Genomic DNA, 25,364 nt, shown 5'->3' on the forward strand with positions numbered 1-25,364 from the left:
GTGCACAGATTGTTGGCATGCTAGCCGTGCTGTGATGCCTCTGGAAGTCTTGGACCAGTGCCTCAGCAGCTTCTGGATCTGAGAGAGGGCTGGTGGGGAGAGTTACAACCTATCTGAAGAATCTGATAAAGCTGAAGTTGCAAATGGAGCCAACCAGAAGACTTCGGGGGGGGAAAGGGGGGGAAGTGCACTGGAGGTTTCACACCTGTGGTCTGTGGACCCATGGGAGCGAGGGGAGTGCTTCGTATGTACCTGAGATGATTAAGAGTAAATCTGTAGCCAGAATGGTGATAACTTCTGATTGCTACATAGCGATCTGCATTACTTTTTTTATTTCAGGAGGCTAAGGGGTTGTTGGAAAGCAACAAAAGAAATACTAAAGAAGTTGAGTAAATACTGATTTATGTACTCTGAAAAGGAAACTCAGGATACACTAGGAAGGGAGCCTTGTTCCTGCCCTGGACTATGCTATATGACATGGGAAGTAATTGGATTCAAATAGTATTTTATCGTGATCTTGTTTTGGCGTATGGTAAACTGATCTCATTTGGATTGTCACAGCAGTTCTTTTTCTGAGGAGCAAAACCTTTAAATACTGAAGATTAATTGTTGCTCTTTTATCTAGTTATTGCAAGTGCTAGATGACCTACTGCTGCTGTTTTATTTTGCTCTCTAAAATACTATAAACGTTTATTCTTTTAGAGTAATAACTTGCTATACTCCACAATCTTATTGTAGCAGTCATCAGAAAGTGTAAATTATTTATGATTAGGTCTTTTAAGTAGAACATTTTAATGCAGCATTAATTAGTATTTTATGAAACTTGGGATGCTGACAACAACTCACAGGATATAATCCACAGGATTGTTGGACTGTTTGACACATTTGAACTGTTTCAAGATTCAGCATTCCATTTTTCTAATTGCTCTATTGCCCTCTCTTCTCAAACATATTGATGTCTGAAAGTAAGCTGGTAAAGCCTGTAGCTGTTTTCAGTTCTGGAGAGTCTGGTGTATGTGTTCAAATGTATACTAGCTTAAGAGTTAGGAGAATAAGAACTGTGACTCACAGTGTAGTGGGTCAGACCTGTCTCCAATGTAAATCCAGGGGAAGTACTCTAACGTGGGGCAGTGAAATGTTATCTTGCAGTACAATAAGCTGGGTCTCAGAAGACTTAGATTTAAATGCGAATTCAGTCCTACGTGTTGAATATAGCTTACAGCACATCATTTAACCCATCCCATGTGTTGCTTCATTATCTATAAAATGAGAATATTACTTAATACTGCTATCCTGAAGATAAAATCAGTTAATAGGGAGCTCCAGTAAGTGTTATGGATTTATATATATTTTTAAAGTCGGTAGCTAGATTCACTTGCCTGAGAACCTAGGATGTAATTTAGCATCTGTTATTAAGAATACACATTATGGACCTCACACCTTGAATCTGCCAATTTTTCTGATCACTTGTGGTCACCCCATACTTTTTCATGTGTTCAATATTTTCTTTTCTTGCAAAGTGTTTGAGGGGACGCACCAGATACTTTTGCTTTTTTATCAGTACTTCAGCAGATTTTGTATTACATAGTAATTATTATTACTTAACAGGGATTATTTTAAAGAAGGAGAAATCAAATAACCTAAAGAACACCTAGAATGCAGAATATCTTCTATAGCAATAACTCTGTTGATAAACCACTTTGAGCAAGAGGTCCCTACAAAAATCCATCTGTACTTAGCCCCATGTACATAAAGAACCAAACAAAAAAACCCTCCTGCCTACAATAGTGTTAGTCCTGTTTTTTTCCTTCTAATTTCTTTTTTCCTAAGAGTATCAATTTTACGTTCTGCCCAGCTGCTGATACTCACTGGTCTTTGTAACAACAAGCATGTTCTTCCCTTGTATCTCACTGACTTTGTCATTTACTGGGCGGGTGAGCTTTGGACTGATTCTCCAGCCTCTCTAAACACCTACTCTGGGAGCTCAGTTCAAAACATGATTTTGAGTGGTAAGGCAGGAGTATTCCTTGCAGTGTCTTCCGTAGCTTCCAGAGCGAATAATGGATGCTGATGTGGAAGTGGAAAATAAATGATGACGTGAGAAAGCAAGAGTCAGCATTTGAAGAAGTCTAGGAGATACTTTTTGCCCACTGTTTCTTCATGCTCATTGTGTACATGTCAGGGTAAATTGTGATTCTTTGAGAAATACTGCAGATACACTGTTCCTTTTGTATATTAACAAGTGATTGGTTTGATGCATAAGCATCATAAGGATACTTGGTACTTCAATTTTTCTTCTTTTACAAGACTGATTTTATTTTCTTAAATGAAACATGAGGTTACCCTTTAGAAATCCAAAAGACTGTCTGTTACAAAACCTACTTCTGTAAATACTTTATGCTAGCCAAAAAGTGTAGTAATGAAGGCTTTTAAAATGCTGTGTTTACTACTGGATCTAAAAACCTCACGTAAGTTGGGTGTAGTACTTGTTTGAAACCCAAGTATCTGCCATCACAACAAGGTGCAGTTGAATATTTCAGCTAATTCATCAGTTTGATCTTGAGGCACAATTATTTCCGTGATATCAACTGAAACTTTCAACACTGCAGTACTGATTCAGTAGAATGACTTATTACTGGGACAGTTGGGATTGCTTCACAAGTAGACTTCTTGGCAATGGCTATGACTGACAGCAGAATTACATTTCACAGGCATTTATTTTGTTGCTTATCCAATATAGTTGCATATAATTATGTAGGAGTTATTCTCACTGCCTGATTAGAAATAGCTTTGAGCTTGAACTCCTTAGTAACAGAAGTGTTCAGATACTGTGAAGTGATCTGTTGAGTAGGGAAAAAAAAGCCTCTCTGCACATCTAAGAGGCAAGATTTCTTTGTGCATATTCTCTGTTTACTGAAGTAAGGTGTAGGCATTAAAAACTTAAATAACTCCCAGAAAAGATTGACTTGTGAATTGGAAGAGGCCATGCAGATACCCTTCATGCACATCCTTTGTACTAACTCAGACTACTAGACAGGCAGGCCTTCTGTTCATCTTATGTTAGTTCTAGGAGTTGACCTGCCAGACCTAGTAAAAATAGTTGTAACGGTTCCTGTCACAAGCCAAGTGAGAGTACACAGCAGAATATAGACTCATTGTCCTTCTGTTTGTAGCATAGAGTTAACATCCAAAGAACTCCAGTGTGTACAAAACAGCTGGCTTCTTAAGATATTCTGCTACAGAATTCTACGTTTAGTTAAGCATGAGGAAAAAAAAGTGTATTTCTTTTGCATTGAACGCGTATTGATGCCTTCTCATTTATTACAGTTCAGAATAGCACAGGAAATAGCAACGATTTTCTGATGTGCTGAGCTATTTGTGGTGTATAGATTGTACAGTACTAAAATGGGGAAAAAAAAAAAAGGAGGAGGGAGGGGAAATTAATGGCAAAGCATCATGATAAGGAATCAGGAGTTTCTGCCCTCCCAGTCCTACGGTTAGGTGATACTGTTGATCGTTATTTGCATGTGATAAAGTGAATACTCAAAGGTGTGGATGTTCCCTGGAAAACTTTGTAAGTACTGTTTTACCAAACAGCTGTGAAATTTGCTAGTTCTTAATTCCTTCCTCACAGTAGGAAGAAATGGTAACAATTTCTGTATTAGTTATGCCTAGCACTTGGCAGCTTAAAAGGCTCTTGTAATCTCTGTGATGGAAGCTTTCATACTTCCATTACTTGCTGTATTTGTTTGATATTTGGAAGGGGACGTAGCCCTTGAGCTACAGAGCCTTGTGTGCTTTTGATGAGTTGTCACTAAAAGAACATTTTTCTTCTGCTTTTGTTTCCCTGAAAAGCTTTGGCATCCTGCCAAAGTAACGCTCGGGCCCTGCAAGGTGTGAGCACTGCAGTTGCTGGAACAAAAGCAGCAGCACATGCATTAGTGCATCTTGAAGGTACCAGAGGTGTCATAACAGTAATAGCCCTCTGCCTTCTCTGATGCATCCAAAGGCTTAGCATTAGGAAAAAAGCACTTCTGTAAGTATCACACTTCCTCACCAGAACTCAGCACTAGTCCCAGTGACCTAATTCTCTGTCTTGAAGTGACATTACCTATGGCTGGAACTCACCACGTTTTCTGGAAGAGGAGGAGATAGAAGATGGGCCAGCTTTCCTGCAGCTGTTGTTCTGTTCTTTCTTTCAAGAATGCTAGCCTACTCTACTGCTGGCTGATGTAGTTAACCTGTAGTTTGTACAGTAGCAGGCTTGGAATCACAACTGAAGAGGTGTGTGTGTATGTGTGATTTGATGGTAAAAACTGATGGGATCTGGGAAGACAAGTGCTGAAAATTCTTACAGGTTTGGTTTTTGTCCTGTTTTTTGTTGTTTTTTTCTTCTAAAGGCAAGTATTAGGAACTTAGAAAAGTAGTTGCTAGTGCTGGTGAAAGTTCAATTATTGTGCTTTATAGTACAGTTGCTGATAAGGTTGTGTTGAGAATGCCTTTTTTATTCTGCGTATGGGCTACATAAGGAAAATAGGAAGCTGTATATAGAGCTGTGAATGTAGAATTTACAAATTTTTGAAATGCAAAAGTCTGCAAATTAAATATTTAAATTCTTGTAGGTAGAATTTTTGCTTACATTTGTATTTTCACTGCAGGAGAGGACTTATTAGGGCCTTCCACCCTACTGCCACTCCCCATATTAAGTCTATTGTACCTGTGTTGTCAAATTCACCACAGTAATTTAAGTGTAGTGTTGCATGTTAATGCCTAAATGCACAAATTAATGTGTCTAATGCACAGCAGAAGCTTGAAATATGATCCCAGCATCTTTGTTTCATGCAGATACACTGGAGAATAGAAATGTAAATGGGAGAATAAATATTTCGACAACTTAAAACAAGTCTTTGTAGAGAGACCGAAGAAATCATGGCCCACCAAAGTCCTGCAGAAAATTGCGGTCAATTTCACTGAACTCAGTATTTCATTCAAGTTGCTTCAAAATTTGTGATGTGTTGTCACTGAAATTCATTAAATTCTTAGGACAAATGTGAGAAAAGGGCATCCTTCAGACATCAGTGAGGTACCCTTTCTGTCTGCAGAGCATTCATCTCAGTGATTTTACAGCATAAACTTTGTTCTTCAATCAAGTTCTGTTGTGATGCTGGTTGTTAAAGGCTAGTAAACATTGCTGAATTTATCGTCAATTTCTGGCCCACTACATTGACACCATTTTTGCTTCCCTTTGAAAAAGCATGTTGCACATAAAAACTTTACCCTGTTTTCCTTTTAGTTGCCCATGTTGTGCACAACACTGTTGAGGCTACAATCTCAAATACTGTGTTTAGTTTGGGATCCCTCACTACAAGAATGTTGAGTTGCTGGAATGCATTCAAAGAAAAGCAGTGAATCTGACGAAGAGTCTAGAAAACAAGGCAGATGATGGGTAATTGATGGAATTAAGATTATATAATCTGGGGAAGGGAGGCTGAGGGGAAATCTTATCATTCTCTACAGCTAACTGAAAGGAAGTTGCAGCAAGGGAAGCGTTGTAATCTTTTCTCAAGTGACAAGAGGCAACTTCCCCTGGTACATCTTAAGTTGTATCAAAGGAAGTTTAAATTGGGTATCAGGAAGAATTTCTCTATAGAAAATTGGTTAGGCATTGGAATGGGCTGCCCACGGAAGCAGTGGAGTCCCCATTCCTGGAGGTACCTAGAAGACATGTGGATGTGGCAATAAGGGACATGGTTTAGTGATGTGACTTGGTAGGCTGGGTTGAAATCTGTTTTTCATGCTATTGAAGGTCTTTTCCAACCTAGATAATTCTATGACTAGACAAATCAGTATTTACTTGAAAAAAGAATAGATATGTTGGCCAGCACAGCCTTCTCTAAGGTTTCTGATCTCTTGGGATATTTGTTTTCCTTGTCTTGCTTTGAAATTTGATGAATCTTTGCATGGTGGCTCTTACATGTGACCTGGGTTGCTTTATTTGGGCTGTGATAATGTGATAAACAAGATAAGGATTAGTCTGCTTGTCCTTGATGGGAAGCTGTATTCTGGCATCCATGTGGTACTCCCTTCCCTTACCAGCACTCAGGCATGTTCTATGGTCTAGACTCTGTGTTCAAATAAAAAGTCCAAGCTGATTGAGGTAGCGTTGCTATTTAATGAAACTGCACTGATAATGAATTGCAGCAACTGGTTACAGCTGAACAAATGTTTTTCTAATTCTTTAATTTATTTTCTTCAACGGAGTTTTATTAAAGAATGGCTAAGTTATTTATGCGTTTCTTTTCATGGATACAGTTAATAAATATAAAATTTTTGTTTTGTCTTGGTCTTTGTCCTGTCTTCAAATGAAACATTTTAGTTAACATGCACGGAAAAAGATATTTCATTATGAGTATCAGGACTATTGCTCAATATACTGTCTTATTGTCTTAATTTTCTTAAAGAATGTTTCCAAAATACCAAGGTAAATACAGAAATTAGATAATTCTGCCATAGAAAGGAAGGAATATGTGAGTACTTGTCCTTAATCAGCCCTGCATTGGCATCCTTTTGTACTTGCTCCTTGGCCACTGTGCTCAAGTAGAATGGGTCACGCAGGATTTTCTCAGATTTACTGGCTGACCTATAAAGCTAATAGTGTTAAAGGTGTTAAAACTGGGATGTAGACAGACATAAAAATATTCTCATAATCTGTGTGTATGTATGGCAGGTCTGCATACCAGCCACAACAGACCATCTTTTTTGAATATTTTTTCCTTTTATAAAATCACTCTGCAATAGTTGAGATACACTTTTATAATGGAAGAATTCTTCACTGGTGAAAAGTCCTGAACAGGGCGTAAGGAAGCTGTTCAGTGAGGAATTTAGGGAGAGGAGTATGATATGAAGGCCTTTACTTCCAGAACCGGTGAGCAAAACTGGCTTGCAGTTGAGCTTGATGTAAACCTGGGGAAAGTGAGGAGTCTGGTACCCTAGGCGAGCAAATAAAAAGATGAGGGGATCAAGTTAACATTTGAATTAATGAAAACTAACCAGTCCAGTCTGTGGACCTTCAGAAGTTTAATTCCTTCAAGAAGAACATTTCCTGTGTGTATTTTCAGTGCAGCCCACCTCATAATGCCTTTCCTGCTGGGCTCTTTCACTGAGGAAGAAGCCTTCCACCACAGATCGTTTCTGAATCCTAATGGTAATAGAGAGAACTGTAGAAAACAAAACCCTGTGATTGTATCACTTTGGTAAATTGATTAAGATCCTTTTGAGACATCAGATTGGAAAATACGTCATATCCAACACAACTTTGTAAGACCTCTGTGACCTGTGTTTTCAGTGGTTCTGGGGAAAAAAATAAAGTTAAAATGAATATAGTGTGTAGTGCAGCTTTGGTTCAGGTGCAGTGAAACAACTTACCTCTTGAATGAAGTTGGAATGAGAGAAGAAAGTTTTGCTTTTTGAATGCTAAAAATTGTATATACAATTTCATTGTAAGTAAAGCAGTGTAAGATGTTCTTGTGCTAAAGACTTATTTGCTCTAGACTGAGAATTCATTGTGGCTGAAAATTAATGCTTATGTGTTTTAAGCTTTGTCCCAGAAAAGGCCAATTTCTGAAGGGGGGAGTACTTCTTATTTGGATTCGATTATTTGATTCTATTAGGATGCTATAATCATTAGTCTTATTAAGGAGCACAGACTGAAAACATTTGAAATGGCACCAGATGGGAAGATTTCTAATTGTTGACACATTTTTCTGTAGTCAGATCTGAAGTTCTTGTTTGGTTGACTAAGAATCACAGAATCGCACAGAATCACAGAATTGTAGGGGTTGGAAGGGACCTCCAGAGATCATCGAGTCCAACCCCCCTGCCAAAGCAGGTTCCCTACACCAGGTCGCACAGGTAGGCGTCCAGGCAGGTCTTGAACATCTCCAGAGAAGGAGACTCCACCACCTCCCTGGGCAGCCTGTTCCAGTGCTCCGTCACCTCACTGTAAAGAAGTTCTTGCGCACATTTGTGCGGAACTTCCTATGCTGCAGTTTCCAGCCGTTTCCCCTTGTCCTGTCTCCACTCACCACTGAAAACAGTCTGGCCTCGCCATTCTGCCCCCCACACCTTAGATATTTATAGACCTGGATCAGGTCCCCTCTCAGTCTTCTCTTCTCAAGGCTGAATAGACCCAGTTCACTCAGCCTTTCCTCATAGGAGAGATGCTCCAGGCCCTTCACCATCTTCGTGGCCCTCCGCTGGACTCTTTCCAAGAGATCCCAGTCTTTTTTGTACTGGGGAGCCCAGAACTGGACGCAGTACTCCAGATGAGGCCTCACCAGGGCAGAGTAGAGGGGGAGGATCACCTCCCTCGACCTGCTGGCCACGCTCTTTTTAATGCACCCCAGTAAGCCATTGGCCTTTTTGGCTACAAGGGCACACTGCTGGCTCATGGCCAACCTGTCATCCACCAGGACACCCAGGTCCCTTTCCGCAGAGCTCCCCTCCAGCAGCTCATCAAAGATGAACAATGTGGTAGGTTAATACCTATAAGAGATGTTCATATTGATGAAGTTCTTAAACTTGGTGAAATTTAACAAGATATTCCTGATAGGAAAAAAAAAATCCATATATTGAAAATAATTACTGTAGATTACGAAAGCTACTAAAAAAAAAAAAAAAAAAAAAAAAGGGGGTTGAAACTAGACAAATTTGGCAGAAGATCATTAACTCTGAAAACGATTTCAATATGTGCCAAGGATGTGTTCAAGATCAGGTTACAAAGGAGCTGGATTCACAAAGGGAAGACCCTGACCCACTGGAGCTTCAAGGCTGTAAGGCCTTTTCCAGCTGTTTAATCTTCACTTACGGAAATTAAACCTTCAAGTTTTCTATACTAAGTTCTTTATGTTAATTCTTTGAAGCTGCAGGGTACATAGCAAGAAATGTAGAAGTTGAATTCTAGCACTGTAACTTACTAGATGACTTGTCAGAGTTAAAATATTCTCATGCTTGGCTCATCTAGTAACTTTTGTTCGATACTAAGTAAAATCACAACTTGGGAGCTATCAGGGTTTATTCCAGTGTAACTTTCAATTGTTATAATGGCTTGGTTGTTGGAATTCTTTGAATTTTTGATTAAGATGTGATTAATATACGGAGCACAGAATTGGGAGTGAGAATTCATTGTCACAGAGATTCTTCTTTCACACAGTTCATCCTATGTGGGAAGGGACAAAGTTCTGACATTTGCCAAGTTAGGAGCATTAGGGAGATTTCCTAGTTAACTTACTCTCATCAAGAACACTAGTGATTTTTTTTTTTTTTTCTTCAAATGGAAAAGATCAATCTGGACACAGCAGTTATGAGTAGAATAATGAGAGGTGGCACAGCCTCTCTCTCAGTGTGTGATGAACAGTGAGTCCTGCAGAAAGCCAGGGTACCTAAGGGGGTTACAACCCCTTTGGCCTCCAAATGAACCATTTCCAAAAGGGCTTACTCTCTAGTATGAAAATGAGTGAGGAGATACTACGTGCAACTTTTCAAATAGTAATTAATTTCCATACTGGAGTACATAACTTATGCCTACTATCCAAGTAAGAATTATTATTTAAGTCTTTGACAACCTCCATTAATATCCTTCTCTCTAAATTGGAAAGATATGGATTTGATGGGTGGAATGTTTGCTGGAAGAAGAACTGTTTGTAGAATTGTACCCATTAACCTGTTGGAGGGCGTCCAGAAGAAAACTACAAGAATGATCCAGGGGGTGGAATACCACCCTGTATGAGGACAGGCTGAGAGAACTGGGGCTGTTCAGCCTGGAGAAGAGAAGGCTCTGGGGAGGCCTGATAGCAGCATTTCAGTATCCAAAGTGGGACTGTAAAGAGGGAACAGACTCTTTAGTGCAGTATATTGTGATAGAACAAGGGGAAATGGTTTCAAACTAAAAGAGGGGAGATCTAGACTGGATGTAAGGAAGAAGCTTTTACAATTAGGGTATTGAGGCGCTGGAACAGGCTGCCCAGAGATGTGGTGGAAGCCCCATTCCTGGGCACACTCAAGGTCAGACTGAATGGGGCTCTGAGCACTCTGATGTAGCTGTAGGCATCCCAGTTCGTTGCAGGGGAGTTGGACTAAATGGTCTATAAGGGTCTCTTCCAACTAAGTGGTTTCCATGATTAATTTGCTGCATTACCTGCTTGAACAGATGAAAACTCAAGAGCTATAGATCTTGTTTTCATGCAAGCAAGGCTTTAAACAAATCAAAGAAAGATAAGAGCCCAAGAAATTTATATAACACAGAATGAGTTATATCCTGCTGAAATTGTAAAGCCCAATAATGAGATGTTATCAGACTTTACAGTAAAGAAAGTGGAGAAGCTTATAAACTGGGACACCTCTAAAAGCCCAGTCTCGGTGCTTGTAACATTATGGAAGTGGAACAGACATGCTTTGGCGTAGAGAGTGCAACAGCTCTTTTATTCATCCCTTATGATTCTATTAAGAGATCAATGCTTTTTTCTTCTGTAAGGAAACTGTATGTCTCTTAGGTGACAAAGTTCAAACACCACTAACAGGAGGTGGGATTTTTGGGTCTCATAATAGTTGCATGCAAGTAACAAAGCCAAGAGGCTTTTGGTGTTCTTTTCATTTTGAATCTACTAAATAAGTCTTCGCTTAAGCTACCTGCTAGGTTTTTGAACTAAGCATAAACTGTTTTCTATATTTATGCTCTTCAATTTAATAAAATCCAAAAGTTTTCCCAGGACCATCTAGTTTAACCTCAGTTATCAGGTAAAACTCTCGTAATTGGCAATCTGCATTCATTATTCCAGCAATCTCAACATATTTTTTTTGCTGTTATACCCCAGTTACATTGTATTTGTCAATGCAAAAAATCTTTTTTTTTTTTCCCTGCTAGTAACTTTTTTCTCACTGACAAATTCACACATTCATTTTAAGATGCATAATAAAGCATTCATTTTGTGCAAAACACTTAATATGTTGGTGGTGATCATTAGAGCTATGGTGATTCTTCTACTCAGTTAAAATTAGGCTATTTTTTCTCTGTTTAAACTAGCCTGCACTCTTTTTTCTAAGCATCTGAATCATTAGCCTTATTACTATATATTTGTATATCCATTACCTAGTTGGAATTATTCTGAAAGGTGATACAACTGTTAGGTCAATATATAGCTCAATGAGGTGTTAGCATTGCGGTTTTGATGATCAGTTTCATGCCCTTTTAAGCTATGTTCTCACCAAATATTGTGTAGGTTTCATCCATAGCTGTGAATGCATTAAGTGCTGGACTGCTGCTGTACAGCTTGAAACAGAGTTTGAAAGCTTGCTGTGTGGAGGAAATAAAACACTAAAAACGTTTTCCCAGGTTTTATTCTTTTTTTATGATTACATCAATGCATTATTTTAAAAAATATTGTATATAATTGTACAGTGAGATATTTTACCTTACTGCTATCACACAGATTATTGAGAAATTGTACTGAAATGAAAATCAGAGCGATGAAGTACAGTAAGTTTACATGAATGTTCTTTCTTAGATATTTGGGCAATTGGCTGCATATTTGCTGAGCTATTGACTTCAGAACCTATATTTCACTGTCGTCAGGAGGACATCAAAACAAGTAATCCTTTCCATCACGATCAGCTGGATCGCATTTTCAGTGTAATGGGATTCCCTGCAGGTAACTGATTTTCATTAAAGGTTTGAGTTGTTTGCACGGATGCGAGGAATCTGTCAGTCTGATGGATTTGGAAATGCTGACTATTATGGAACGGTAGTGCTGGCCATTATAGAATGTCAAACAACTGTAGTTATTTCTTAGTGTGTATTACTTAATATTCACTTCCAGAATTGTAAATGCTTCTCCTTTTTTTGCCCTCACCAAAGATAAAGACTGGGAAGACATAAGAAAGATGCCAGAATATCCAACTCTTCAAAAAGATTTCAGGAGAACAACGTGAGTAATGATAATGCGACACTGCAGTGAATGAAGCAGATAGGCAGAAACTGGATCCTATTGTTCTGAAACTTTTTTGTAGGGAGGGGAATTTGGGGTGTTTGGGTCCCAAAATTGTAACAGCTGTCCTGTTTTAAATTAATTGTTCTGCTTGAATAATATTCTCTTTCTCAAGTGCTTAATAGCATTAGATGAGTGACCATTTCTCTGGAAGGGATCACTGTAAGTGTCATTTAATCTATGGCAAACACAAATGAAGTTGCTTTAACTTAGCTGTTCAAGATAACTTAATTCATTTTGTGTGAGAAGGAATAGATAAGCACCTCCTTAGTCCTTCTGACCAGCAGAAATCTGGAGACAGTACAGCAGTAGTCAGAAAGAAATGCAATCAATAGGTTGTGATGTAAAGCTTGTATGGAATCTGAAAATTTCCTACTTCAAGTGTTACCAGTTGCTTTGGCTAAATCAAATTAGTGGTGGTGATAGATCAAAGGGTTTCAAGGGTAACACAGTCTTCTGCTATAATGCAGAGGACAAAGACTAGGGAGTTCAGGATTTTCTTTCTTTTGAGGGAGACAGAATGGTTAACTTCTCTGCTCAGTTACAGCTGGAAACAATAACCTACTCAATAACAAACTGCTGTGCACTTTCTGTGTCAGAGTTGCTTTGGAAAACTAGAGTGTAAACTTCAGGTTGACTTTCTCTGTCATAAGCCAATGTCAACAGCTTATCCATACACTGTAAAAAGTTGCATGTTCTATGGAAATAATCTGTATGCTGTTGATACTACTTCTGTTAGTGAAAAGCATACTTAGAGCGTCAACTGCTTGATAACTATGATGTGTGTTCTGATAGCAGTTCTTTCTACGGTTTACTTATTAAAGGCTGATGTTTTGTGATTAGTGGTACAGTTCCATATTCTTAATGCTCTGTTATTTCAGAAATGCCTTTGAACAATGTTTTTCAGGTATGCCAATAGTAGCCTCATAAAATACATGGAGAAACACAAAGTCAAGCCTGACAGCAAAGTCTTTCTTTTGGTAAGTACGAACTGAAAATCACTATGATGGTGGGAGTGAAATGTGTTTCTAATATTAATATCTGCATCTGTTCTTCTAACTCATTCTTCTGAACATTGACAAAACAAAGCCATTTATCACTAACTTGCCATTTTTTATATATGTTTTCTTTGTATACATTCATGCTGAGATTATGCTTAAACTGCCCATACTCAAGAGCTGAAGCTTCTATCTAATTTTGATCTGCAAGGAACTTGTAAACCCAGCCTTACACTTTTCTCTACTATACAAATAGGATACTGAGTAGTACATATCCCTTGGTTCCATATAGTTTCAAAGCTGTAGAGTTCTCAAGCTAAAGACTTGTGTGAGGTAAAGGGAGGAGGAATGGAAAGTATAAGTATCTTTTTCTGTGTGTGTGTGTGTGTGTGTGTGTGTGTGTGAAGGAAAACTTTCACAGAAGAAGTCTGAGATTCCATGAAAATCAAAATTTCTTAAACTTAGCTTACTGGACACAGATTGGCATAATCTTGAGGAAAATTCTAATTGGAAAGACCACAGTTGTAACAATTAGCACCTGAATTTCTCTGCTTTCTGACTAGAGGTAAAAACCACCAGAAAGCCTACTTTTATGGAAAGGCAAAGAAGGAAACACTAATTATTCATGTGAACACCAGGTTGAGGTTGGGTGGGCCACTTTTCCAGAGGAAAATATTAATCAAATCTCTGAAGAGTACAGAATTAGCCATAAGGTGGCAAAAGTGTATATTAAAAAAATGAACTTTTCATCATGGAGAATTAGGCAGGGTTATTGCAAGATGACTAAAAAAATAGTTGGTAACCTATATATTCCTCTATATAGCACTGAGGGTGAGAACTGACATTTTCTGAAATCTAAGGGCTGTTTTCTAAACATTATGTAGAAGACTTACTTCTCTTAGCCAAGGTAGTTCTTCCTATTAATAATCAGGGCTGAGCAGGTGTGATTTAGTTATTGACCACATAGGTGGAAGTTGTTCTTAAATAGGTGAGCCTGCCAGAGCTCTGAATAAGATTGCACAGGTCACGGCAAGTGATTTTTACCAAAAAACAGGATATTGTGCCATGCTGCTGACTGATATTGAATGTTAATGTCTATGTGAAAGTTAGAATGTTTTCTCCCTTGGAAAGTGCATCTTTTGTTGCTGCCCTGGAAAAAAGTTACAAGCATTATATTTATAGCTATCCTGTCAGGCCAGCCAGAGTTTAGTTGCTGAGAAGAATGAGACCCAATCTCACAGGCTTTCTATGTTGTATTAGCAGTTGCTATCCTGTAAGCAAAATGAGTCCAAACTTATTTTTTTCACTTTCATATGAACAGTGGAAGCTACAGAAAATCAGACAAAGAAAACTGGCTCACAAGTAGCATCATTGTTAGACAGGGATCTCACTTAGAGTGATGCTGTGCATGGCACCACCTGGAATGAGGAAACTCATTATATCATCTGGGTTGGAGGGGAATTATTAAGAGAGTGAGCAGATCACTTTAAACATTCTGGATATCTTTAGATTTTTTGTTGTGGTACAATAGCCTTTTATTTGGAAGACAGAGTACCGTGTTTGGAAGTAGTTTTGTGATGAGGGTGATATGTGGTGCAATTTTATTTTTGTTGCTAACTTGAATTAGGAGGGCATTATGTGAGACCAGGATATGTACTATATAATTCGAGCTCAATAAAGAAGGAAGGGTGTGCTCCTCCTCTTTCTCAATACCAATTAGTGTGAAACGGGAACCCGTGTGAGTGACAGAATGAGTGGAATTTTGCTAGTGAGAGAGGTGAAGATTTATTGTTTCTGACTCTGAGTGAAATGTAGTCCTGATAATGTTCAGTCTCTCCTGACACATTTTTCCTGTTGTGTCGTGCTATAGAACAGTATGAAAGTTATATACATCACAAAAAAACACCCCACTGTTATTTAGAAATTATGCTTCATAAACATGTAATAGCTGAATTTAATGTTGCTTTAGGACAGTGTATCAGCCTTACCAATTAATACAATTAATACTTAGCAATTAATACTTAAGGGCAAGCTGCCCTTAAGCATTTGTTATGTGAGAGATGTTTGCTGCCATAGTGTTCTGTAGCTCTTGGGAACATGTGCTCTAGTTCTTGGGAAATTATAGTTTAGGCTTGTCTGGGCAAGCCATGGATAATTCAACAGTGATGTAAGTTGCAAGTTTGGAAAGTGATAGTTTGATAAACTTTTTGCTCATTTTACTGTTTACAGCTTCAGAAACTTCTTACTATGGACCCTACAAAGAGAATTACCTCAGAGCAGGCTTTGCAGGACCCTTACTTTCAAGAGGATCCTCTGCCTACATCAGAGTATGTATTCTCACTTCTCTGCTCTTCAAGGAGGTTGTCTTTCTTCTAAATGCTAATCCCTGATAAGAGATGACAGCTCTAAAATTCACAGATGTCTGCATGTGTCACAAGAAGTGGTCGTTCTGGCATGCTCAGTAGAAACTGTTAACATAGACCTAAAGATTCTGTATCTACTGATGCCAGGACTGGCTGTGAGCATTAACCCCCTATTACACAAGTGTTGTAATTTTGAATGTGCTATCAAAGCCAGTATTATTGCAGTATTTAGAGAATTAATTGGCTCCCTGTTCTGTTCTGCCTTGCGCAGCCTTACGGAGCTCTGCTTTCCATTACCTGGTTTCATTGTGCTTCCCCCTAGGCCTAGGGCAGTTCTCTGATCTGCACTCTGTTCCCATGCCCTTTTGTGCAGGGTCATAACAATATGAGGAGAGAAAAGAAGTCAGTGACTACCACAGATCCCACATACGCAACTGCTAGTGACAGAACTTCACCCGCCAATTTCTCTTCCCAGTTTTCAGAAGCATTATGATCTGTAAAATCTGAATGCAGGGAGACTTCTACCTTTGTTTTTGCTGCTTCCTCAGCTAGCAGGCAACAAACAGAGAAAGAAGGGAACAGTCACATGAGTGCAAATGTAGTCTAGCTGAGCTAATGTTTTTTTTTTTCTTCCTCTTATTTTTTCTGTTTGGATGAACCAGAATTCTACTAGATAAAACACTGTTAAGAAACTTTAGATAATAACGTAATAAAACCATGTTGATTTTGTTTTACTTTAAATGCCTTCAGCAGTTAGCACAGAAATCTAAGAAATTGGTAGTGGTCAGCATCTACCAATAATTTTCTGTGTAGTGTTTACCTGAGGCTATCCTATGTGGAACCATAGCTCCTCACAATTGACAGTAAGACACTGTGATGGATTATCTGCCATAAACGTGAAGGGATGTTCTAAATCCTATTAGCCACATGAATTCAGAAGCTGTCTTTTTTCTCTAAACAAGATCTGAGAAGCTAATTGAGCAATAACTGTGTAGTCAGGATTGCAGATATATTTCAGACCACTGTAAGTCAAGTAGGGACTCGCAAAGCATTATTTATCTTTGGATCAGGCCCTTTATTCAATGAGCATGTGTGCTCCAGCCAGGTGTTGTGTAACATCTGGCTGCTACAGCACTGTATTTTGCCATCTGAAGCAACAAGTGGTCGTTCTCGCATTCAAGCTTGTTCAGCCATACCATGATTTCTAAATGAGGGCCTTATGCCAAGAGCAAGGAGATTTGCCATCATGATCAGCATCTTGCTGCCGGTATCTTCTGCTGTCTTGAGTATTCTCAGTGCTGCTCGCTCATGGCCATGAAATTACAGAAATTAATTTGTGTTATATTCGTATCTTTAATATAGCATTAAATAAAAGTATGTCATATGTACATATTTGTTGTGTTTCTGCTGTGTTCCAGTGTGTTTGCTGGCTGTCAGATTCCGTATCCCAAACGAGAATTCCTCAATGAAGATGAACCTGAAGAGAAAGGGGATAAGGTATAACTTTTTTTTCCTTTTTTCCTTTTTTTTTCTTTTCCTTTCTAAGTATGAAATAAGGAAGAGTTATGTGTCTTCCACATTTAAACTGATAAAATAAAAGATTAAAAGTATCAGATCACTTTGGGGTGTCTTGGGTGGTATCATCACCAGTTTCCCCTGACCTGTGGGCATTGAGCTAGTTCAGTTCTGTCGACATCAGCCTGCTTTCAGTCACTGTCATTCCAGGAGAGCCTTGCCTGCCTCATCCTGCATTGCAGAAATAAAATGTGTTGTGATCACAAGAAAATAATAGAATTTTCATTGTGTAACTGGCATGCATCCAGCCATTTGAAAGTAGGTGGCTGTCAGGGTCTGGAGTAAATAATGGCAACCTTCTGGCATTGCATCAGAACATTTAATCCATCTGCACACAGTTTCCTGATCATGTTTTAAGGGCCCTCAGACAAAAGAGTAATAAAGATCATGAGCTATTCTGTAGTGACAATCTACTCGGAATACCCTCTTTCCCATAGCTCCTTAGATACAAGTAGGAACGTATTTGCGTGTGGTAAATTTTGGTGTGTTGGCAGCATATCTAACTTGCTTTATGTGTGTGGTTCAGCTGTGCTACGTGACAAAAGTGATTGCCCCATCTTGGTGCGGGGGCAGGACAATACCACTATAGCATATGAACCAGCTTGCTGTTTTTGCCGTAAGTGCTCACTGAGGTGCCAATTGTAACATAAAGGCAGCAAAACGTGGAGAAAACAGACATAATGTGATTGACTGAGGGCTGCGTGAGAAGTACCATTACAGTTTTTGAGAAATCTTTTGATTACATGTACCTTCTGTTTTAGCATTTTCCTTGTAATGGGAGAAACTAGCTGAGTCTGTGTGCCTACAAAAATACATTTCAGACGGAAGATTTTGTTTTCAGAACAGATATTGTAGATACTTCTGTACTGAGAGCAAGTGGTAATGTCCTGATTTTTTTTTTGTCCAGATAGTTCTTCAAAGAGAGGAAACAGACCTAAGCAAAAATACAATGAAAGTCATGATTCTGATTTGATTGTATTGTAGTTACTGGCATTATTCTCACAACTTCACAAATAAGAACTTGTACAACTGTGAGTTGTAAGAACAACTCACAACTTCAAAAATAAGAACAAGGCTTATGAAATGATTCTGGCTTTTGTGAAGTCAATGTATTTAAAAGTAAATATCATTTTCATGGGAATACTGGGAAGAAAAAAACAATGGAATGTTTATACTCAAAACAGCCATTGTGTAAGTGATCTTTGAGAGTGCTGGGGACAGTCACGTATTTACATAATACAGTCCAAATGAAACTTCTTTCAGACCACGTAGCTAATTTAAGTTACGTGTTACTCATTGAATCTGTTCTCAGAGTGCAGAAAATGTGAAAGTGAAGAACATTCTACGGATTGAGTCTGTACCATGCTTTGTCTATGATGATGATGCAAGTGAAAAGTGTTTTTGTTTATTTTTTTTATAGTGTATGATTTGATTTGTTTTTAAAACCATAAATATTTGTGTACCTTGGAGACCTACAGTTCTCTGTTTATTTATTTGGAACTTGCATGTTACTTGAGTAACCTTTAACACAAACTTCCTTTTTTCAGAGTTGTTAATTGTTAGTCAGCAAAGCTAAAACAAGTGTTTGTGAAACAAAATGAAAACATTCTGGTAGGCAAGTTCTCTTTGGTTTCTTTCTAGGCAGGACCAGAATTTAATTTTGGTAATTTGTGTCTCAATAATGAAACGTGGTCATATGTTAATCAGTTTAGAGAAGTTTTTTGTTTAGGAACCACTGTGAACTAGACTGATCTGCAGGTATTTCTGCTGGTGTGAGCTGTTCCCATGTGCTAAGGTGGTGCAGTTAGACTCCAGGCAGAATCTGTCAGAGTAGACTTCAGTCTCTACCAGGACACTAGAAGTAGTAGATGTGTGGAAGAGCAATCTCAGAATAGTCAAGAAAATTTTGTGTGAGTGTCCAAAGTGCCAGGCATTAAACCAATTGCAAATGGTGGTCCTTAATTGTAAGAGTTCCTGCCATATCTCTTCATAATTTACACAGTCGCAGTTTTTCAGCTCTCACAGTAGCAACCACCTCACTCACATCCCAACATCCATATGAAAATACAAATCTCAGAATCTAGCACAGATATTGCCTTAGTCATTGGCATTTGTTGGTACGTGAAGCTCAAATGGCTATTACAAGATAAATTACTTCTTAACACATTCCATGACAAGCCTGTTTCAAACTCTTATTTAAACTCTTAACAGTTTGCATCTCCCTAGAAAAAGAGTCTGACTGATATGGCATTTGAGGATTACTAGTGGTAGGATATATTACTGGTTTTGCTCAGTGTGAAATGGAAATACATGTAATCCAGAAATCTTTGGATGGGCAAAACTTCTTTGGAATCTTATATGAATATATCATTGTAAATTTGATCTGAATATATCTTGGGAAAAAAAGGGCTGACAATAGCAGGACTAGGGGAAATGGATCCAAGTTGAAGGAGGGAAGATTTAGGTTGGATGTTAGGGGGAAGTTCTTTACAAGGAGAGTGGTTAGGCCCTGGAACGGGCTGCCCAGGGAGGTTGTGGATGCCCCGTCCTTGGACGTGTTCAAGGCCAGGTTGGAGGGGGTCCTGGGCAACCTGATCTAAATGTGTATGTTTGGTGGCCCTGCTAGGCAGGGGGGTTGGAACTACATGATCCTTGAGGTCCCTTCCAACCTGGGTGATTCTGTGATTCTGTGTGATTGGGAAACTGTAGCGAGAAGTGACACAGATACAGATTTTCATGTCATTTTTCTGAGATAACTAAGATGACTTGCCATGACTGAGAGCATCAACAATTCAGTGCTAGTGGCAATTGGTTGTCATAATTTGTGATTAACTGATAACATGAGCTTGTATTAAAGGTTGCCATACCAAAACTTTGAGAATGACATAAGCAGATATCACAGGGAAAAAAAAACTATCCTGAAATGTTCCACACTCCCATGTGGTACACTATGATTGTTTGGGGGAGTGTGACTTAACTGTAGGGATTAATTCAAGACATAAAAATTGCAGAGCTTTCTATGATGAACAGGATGCATACCTGACGTTAGGAGCAAAGTTGCTTTTCTTTGCAGCTCTCTTACTTGCTTCCTTTCTTAGAGGAGTCTTCTGTAGTGCTCAAAAGCGAACACAGTTTGTCTTTCCTTGTCAGTGACTAAGCATGGAGGGAAGAGTTCCAATTTTGCTACTTTTCTGACCTCTCTAGACCATAATACTCTTTCCAATCAATAGCTTCTGGAACCAGAAGAGTTGTGTATTTTACTCTTTTGCTCCTGTGTTCTCCTTAACTTTTTTTTCCTCCCTTTGGTGACACTTTTCTGTTTCTCTTCCTCTTAGACCATGGTATTGTATTAATTGCCTGACTTCTCTTCCTTTGCTATTCTTTTCTTTCTCGTGCCAGATTCCTATCTCATCTTTGTCCTTCTCTTCTATCTTCAGCTCTTGCTCGTTTTTTGCTTTCTGCTGTTTCTGTAAGATTTTCAGACCCTGTAGTTAGGCACCATGCTGGACTGTGTTCCCAGTGTACCACTCTTTCCAAGGTGCTTTTAAGAGAAAGAGAGAAAAAGGGTAATGGAACCTGCTTTTGGTTCTGCCAAAGAATTTCCTTGCACCTGGAAGAAATGATGTAATGTTTCTGGTCTTCGTTTGCTTGCCTTTCTGATGGTAACATTGCCAGCCTCCTTTGGATTATCGCAGTGCATCGTCTGTGGAAGTTGGAAAAGTGGTTTTGGTTCTAAGTGAATGGGGCTGTTGAAGCTCTTACGAAAATATACTGTGGTTCACCACATATGCCACTGAGAACTAGTAAAATTCGGGGTGCTTTGATTCTGCTCATTAGGTGTTTATAAATTGCTCCTTCCATCCTGCTCCCTGTTACTCTGGCCTAAGTGCTTGCCTAGCTGCAGCAATCACTAGGCTGTCATGCCAGCTTTAGCCTCGCCTGCTTTGTTAAAAAAAACAAAAAAACACAAAAAAAACAACACAAAACCACAACAGAAAGAAGTGAACCACAAATGACATACCCCAATTGAGGCCCATAGGAGCGCATCTTATGCATTACCTGACCTTGCCGTGCTTTCCTGGCAAACACGAGGGCATGCTGCCTTTCCAGCAGCATGGTGGCACCAGGCTTAGTGACTCCCTCAGGATCACAAACGAGTACGGAGCAAATGATGGTGTCGTGTCACTTCTTTCTTCCTTTAGAATCAGCAGCAGCAGAACCAACATCAGCAGCAAACAGCACCTCAGCAGCAGCCGCAGGCCGCGCCGCAGCAACCGCAGCAACAGCAGCAGAACAGCACCCAAACCAATGGGACGGCTGGGGGCACGGGTGCGGGCGGAGGGGGTGCGGGTGCAGGACTCCAGCACAGCCAGGACTCCAGCCTCAACCAGGTGCCTCCAAACAAGAAACCACGCATAGGGCCTTCAGGCGCTAACTCAGGCGGGCCTGTCATGCCTTCAGATTATCAGGTACCTCTTGAATTTTTGCTGCTTCTGATTGCGTGGAGGCAAAATGTCGTTTTCTCTCTTCCCCGCTGCAATAAAAAAAAAATCATGTTGTAACGAGTTTTCCTTGTAGCCGTAGCAGGTATGCTCTGATACGTTAGGGCAGTAAAAAGGTTTTGCGCTATGGTTAGTAATTTCCGATACAAAACAAGTTATATCTGCTGCACCCCATTAAGTGTTGAGGGCTCAACCACCCCAGGAGAGCACTTAAGTATGTGCATAGCTTTATGTGAGAATAATCTTAGCGAAGCCACTGCAACTATTTCATGAATGTAAATGCTGCATCATATCGCATTCAAAATACTTGGCTCCTGGCAAGGTTAAATCCTGTGTGAGAGGCAGATCCTGGGAAGCAAGTCAAAATTAGAGCCAGGCTTTTCCCTTTGGTTTCTGCTTTGTTTTACCTGATATCATCTCACATATGGAACGATTCTGTAGTTTGTTCCAATATTTCCAATATCTTACTAAATTTACTTCTAAAGTTAAAGAGAAAATGCATGTTAGCACAAGTTTTGGTTCATTGGTATGAATCGTGCTGAAGCAGGGCGTGAGCATGCGTAATGTGTTGTGGCCGGAGTTGAATAGATTTCATGTTTTTCACTTCAGCAGCATTCATACGTAAAAGAAGTATCACCGAATTGTTTTGGGACTTGCATGTTTGTCTCTCTCTCTCATAGAATTATGATGCTTTCCTCTGAAAAAGTGACACTAAATGTCCAAAGAGTTGATTCAACCAGCTTCTTCAGTATTTGTGAAAAATGAGTCAAAAGCAGATTAACAGCAAGGTAGCTAGTAAAAGTGTGTTTTAAAGCATGTTAGGGATTCTGTTTGCTACCAACCTTCAAGAGTATACCACCTTTAGGAAACATGTTCAGGCTATTTTAAGCATAAAATAAACAGCTTTAATACAAAACAAAGAAGCTCTGGAATTGCTTTGGCTTCTCCACCCATACCTCCTCCACATGCAATTGATTTCTCAGTGTCAGACATTTTTCTCCTATTTCTGTTTTACTCTTTTAATTACAAATGATCACACAGATACTGAGGGCAATGCAAGGGTAAAGACAACAAGGTTTCCTTTTTGAAAAGTTCCAGGCAGGCTCAAAGTCTGGACTGATCACTACAGCTGTCTGACTAATAGTATTTATGGCTGGCCTGTTTTGATCTGTATTTTGAGAGCTGATATGCTGCATTTGATGATGTCCATTACAGAATCCTTACACAGCTCTCCAAACTGTTGGCAAGATTTCACCTTACAAGTTTTTAGCAGTCTAAATCTAATATTTTTTGAGACGGCTAAATTCTTTTTTTTTTTTAACCTCCCATGACCCTTTCCTTCTAGAATTTAACTGCACAGGCAGCAAAATAATGATCTGTATGCTGCCTTTACATCACTTGCTAAACTGTCTGATCTGATTATCCATTTTTAAATTTGGATTTGGCTGTCTGCCCTTAAATTCTAGCTGACAGTCTTCTGTTCCAGAGAGGAATGTCTGCAATTTGTCCAAGTCTGACTTAGTTCTAAAATAAATAAATAAATAAATTTTTTTAAAAAGTCTCTTCTGCAGAATAAAAATAAGCGTGAGCAGGTGTTCTGTAGTCCTATGCATCAGTTTTACTCCATTATATTCCAACTCAAAAGTAGGAGGAAGAATTGCTTTGCTTTGGATTTCATTTAGCTGGTTACCTAATGTCTCTGTTGAATTTTTTTTGTGATTTGTCGATAGCAATATCAATATGTGTTACTTTTACAAATGACAATGGGAATTCTCTCTTAATTTTTACTGAACATTGCTTATATGACCTCAGGTTTTTTGCTTAACATGATAACGTGGCATTTTCATCCAGAACCGGTTCCTATATGATCACAGTATTTATCATAATTCTTCTTTTTTTTCCTGTTAAAAGTTGCAAAATTTTGTGCCAAATTATATGTTTCAGACACTTGGTAAACATTCTAATTACACAGACCAAATACAGCCTGGTTACTGATGGTGTACGTGCCACTGAGAGATATCTCTTTCAAAGCTGGCGTGCTGCACTGTCCTCTCCCCAGCTGCCCCTTGTGAACAAGTGAAGCTGATATTGATTATATTGATATTATATTGAGATACAGTGGTCTAGAAGATGGACAGTTATCTCTCTCTAATATCACTAATCTTCACCTTGAAATCAACCTTCAGTTTTCTATCTTTAAACAGAACATGGAAAAAATAATGCAGTATTTTTAGGTTTTAGTATGTTTTCAAGTTTATGTGAAATTAAAGATAAAGCTATGTATAGGAAAAGAAAGGGCAGAAATGTTTTCACAGTGCCTGAACTTTGGGTTCTTGCTCTTCTTCATCTGGCTGGAAAGCTGTCAAGACATTTTCATAGCACTCCTGGTTGGGATCTGATGGTTAGATGAGACCACTGACTTGTCTCTTACCTGCGCCGAGCAGATGGTTGGTCTGTGAAGAATGTTGTATTCTTACAGACCCACTTGATCTGTGGGCTTTCCTTTCAGAACTTACATTTTCCAGATATTTTCCATAAATAGCTCCTGATCTTGATATTTAGTCAGAATGTAGGATTTTAATACTCTTTCTGGATGATCATTGTTTGACACAGTCTTTCTGATAACTGTAAGGCATAGGCAGGTAGAACCAAGCTGTACACAGTGAAAGAAATCTTTACTGAAAGATGCCTGAGCATGCACTTAACTTGGCTGAAAACAAATGGCTTGCTGTGAGTAGATGTACCATTTTGTTTTGTAGATTCATTTTTTGTGGATTGGATTGTAGGTTTTACCTTGCTAGAGAGTCTCCCATCCATTAAGCCGTACCTTTTGCACAAAGTGATTTTGCAGCTCGTTATTAATTCTTGACAGGGAATAGCACGATAATAAGCATTAAACATTAAATTAAACATTTAAACATTAAACGTAATAAACAAATTAAACATTCTGGAGGTCACAAATTATCCATGAACCTGGGTTGCTGAAATTGAGGTCCTCTTAGCTAACATCTCAAACAATGGAGGAAAAAAACATTTAGCACAGACATATAAATTTGAACACACACATGCCCATCATTAAGCAGCTGTTTTCCAGTAATTAAGGCAACAGGTTGAAAGACTCACCTAAAATTATAATATTTTATGTTATCATTTTCCTGGACAAAGGTCCTGTCTTACTGGACATGTTCATTGTGTATTTGTACTTCAAATAATTGATGTGCACATGATGTACTTTTAAATGTCCGCCGATGACATGGTGTATTTTCTGGGCTGCGTTAAGGCTGATTACAGATCAGATTGATTACCTGTTTATGGGACTTAAAACAGTAATACCTTTCAGTTAGTTTCTCCAACAGCCAGATTTTAATGAGCTTCAGAGAGCTTGAAAGTTTCCTGTGCTGCACAGTCCTAACAGGCTGTTTTTCATTTCCCTGATCCCATTCTCTTTTTTCTCCAGCACTCCAGCTCACGCCTGAGTTACCAAAGCAACATTCAGGGATCTTCTCAGTCCCAGAGTACAATGGGCTATTCCACATCATCTCAGCAGAGCTCTCAGTATCACCAATCTCACCAGTCTCACAGGTACTGAGAGGCTTAACAGACTGCACTCAAAAGGAATGGACTAAAAGCCACAAGTCTCCAGCAATATGAAGTTTGTGATGATGAGAAGAACCAAAAATACGAACTATGATGCAGAACTGAAATTCTCAATTGCAAAAGGAAAACTTTACTTACTAAAGACTTTTTTTTTTTCCTGCCCCTTTATTGCCATAAAGGAGATTTTTGTGAAGTTTTCCTTCCTCCCTGCCCTTGCATGTGCTCTATTGTGGTTACTCTAATGAACCCTTCTGATCTGAACCCAGCACTTAACTTCTTTAACCTTTG

At 38.9% G+C, this 25,364-nt stretch overlaps 1 protein-coding gene across 2 annotated transcripts in view; it reads left to right on the forward strand.

Annotated features, from left to right (window-relative positions):
* Positions 1–25,068, forward strand: part of CDK19 (cyclin dependent kinase 19) — a gene marked incomplete at both ends in the record, with an annotated part of 114,040 nt that extends 88,972 nt beyond the window's left edge. For both annotated transcript variants that reach the window (XM_079532965.1, XM_079532966.1), the window contains 7 exons: positions 11,562–11,705; positions 11,912–11,981; positions 12,949–13,021; positions 15,269–15,366; positions 16,821–16,899; positions 21,180–21,446; positions 24,937–25,068. In XM_079532965.1, the coding sequence (XP_079389091.1) occupies positions 11,562–11,705; positions 11,912–11,981; positions 12,949–13,021; positions 15,269–15,366; positions 16,821–16,899; positions 21,180–21,446; positions 24,937–25,068 (863 nt within the window). The remainder of the gene's footprint in view (positions 1–11,561; positions 11,706–11,911; positions 11,982–12,948; positions 13,022–15,268; positions 15,367–16,820; positions 16,900–21,179; positions 21,447–24,936) is intronic.
* Between the last annotated feature and the right edge of the window lie 296 nt (positions 25,069–25,364).

Source organism: Tetrao urogallus (assembly GCF_951394365.1).
Source record: "Tetrao urogallus genome assembly, chromosome: 2".
NCBI lineage: Eukaryota > Metazoa > Chordata > Aves > Galliformes > Phasianidae > Tetrao > Tetrao urogallus.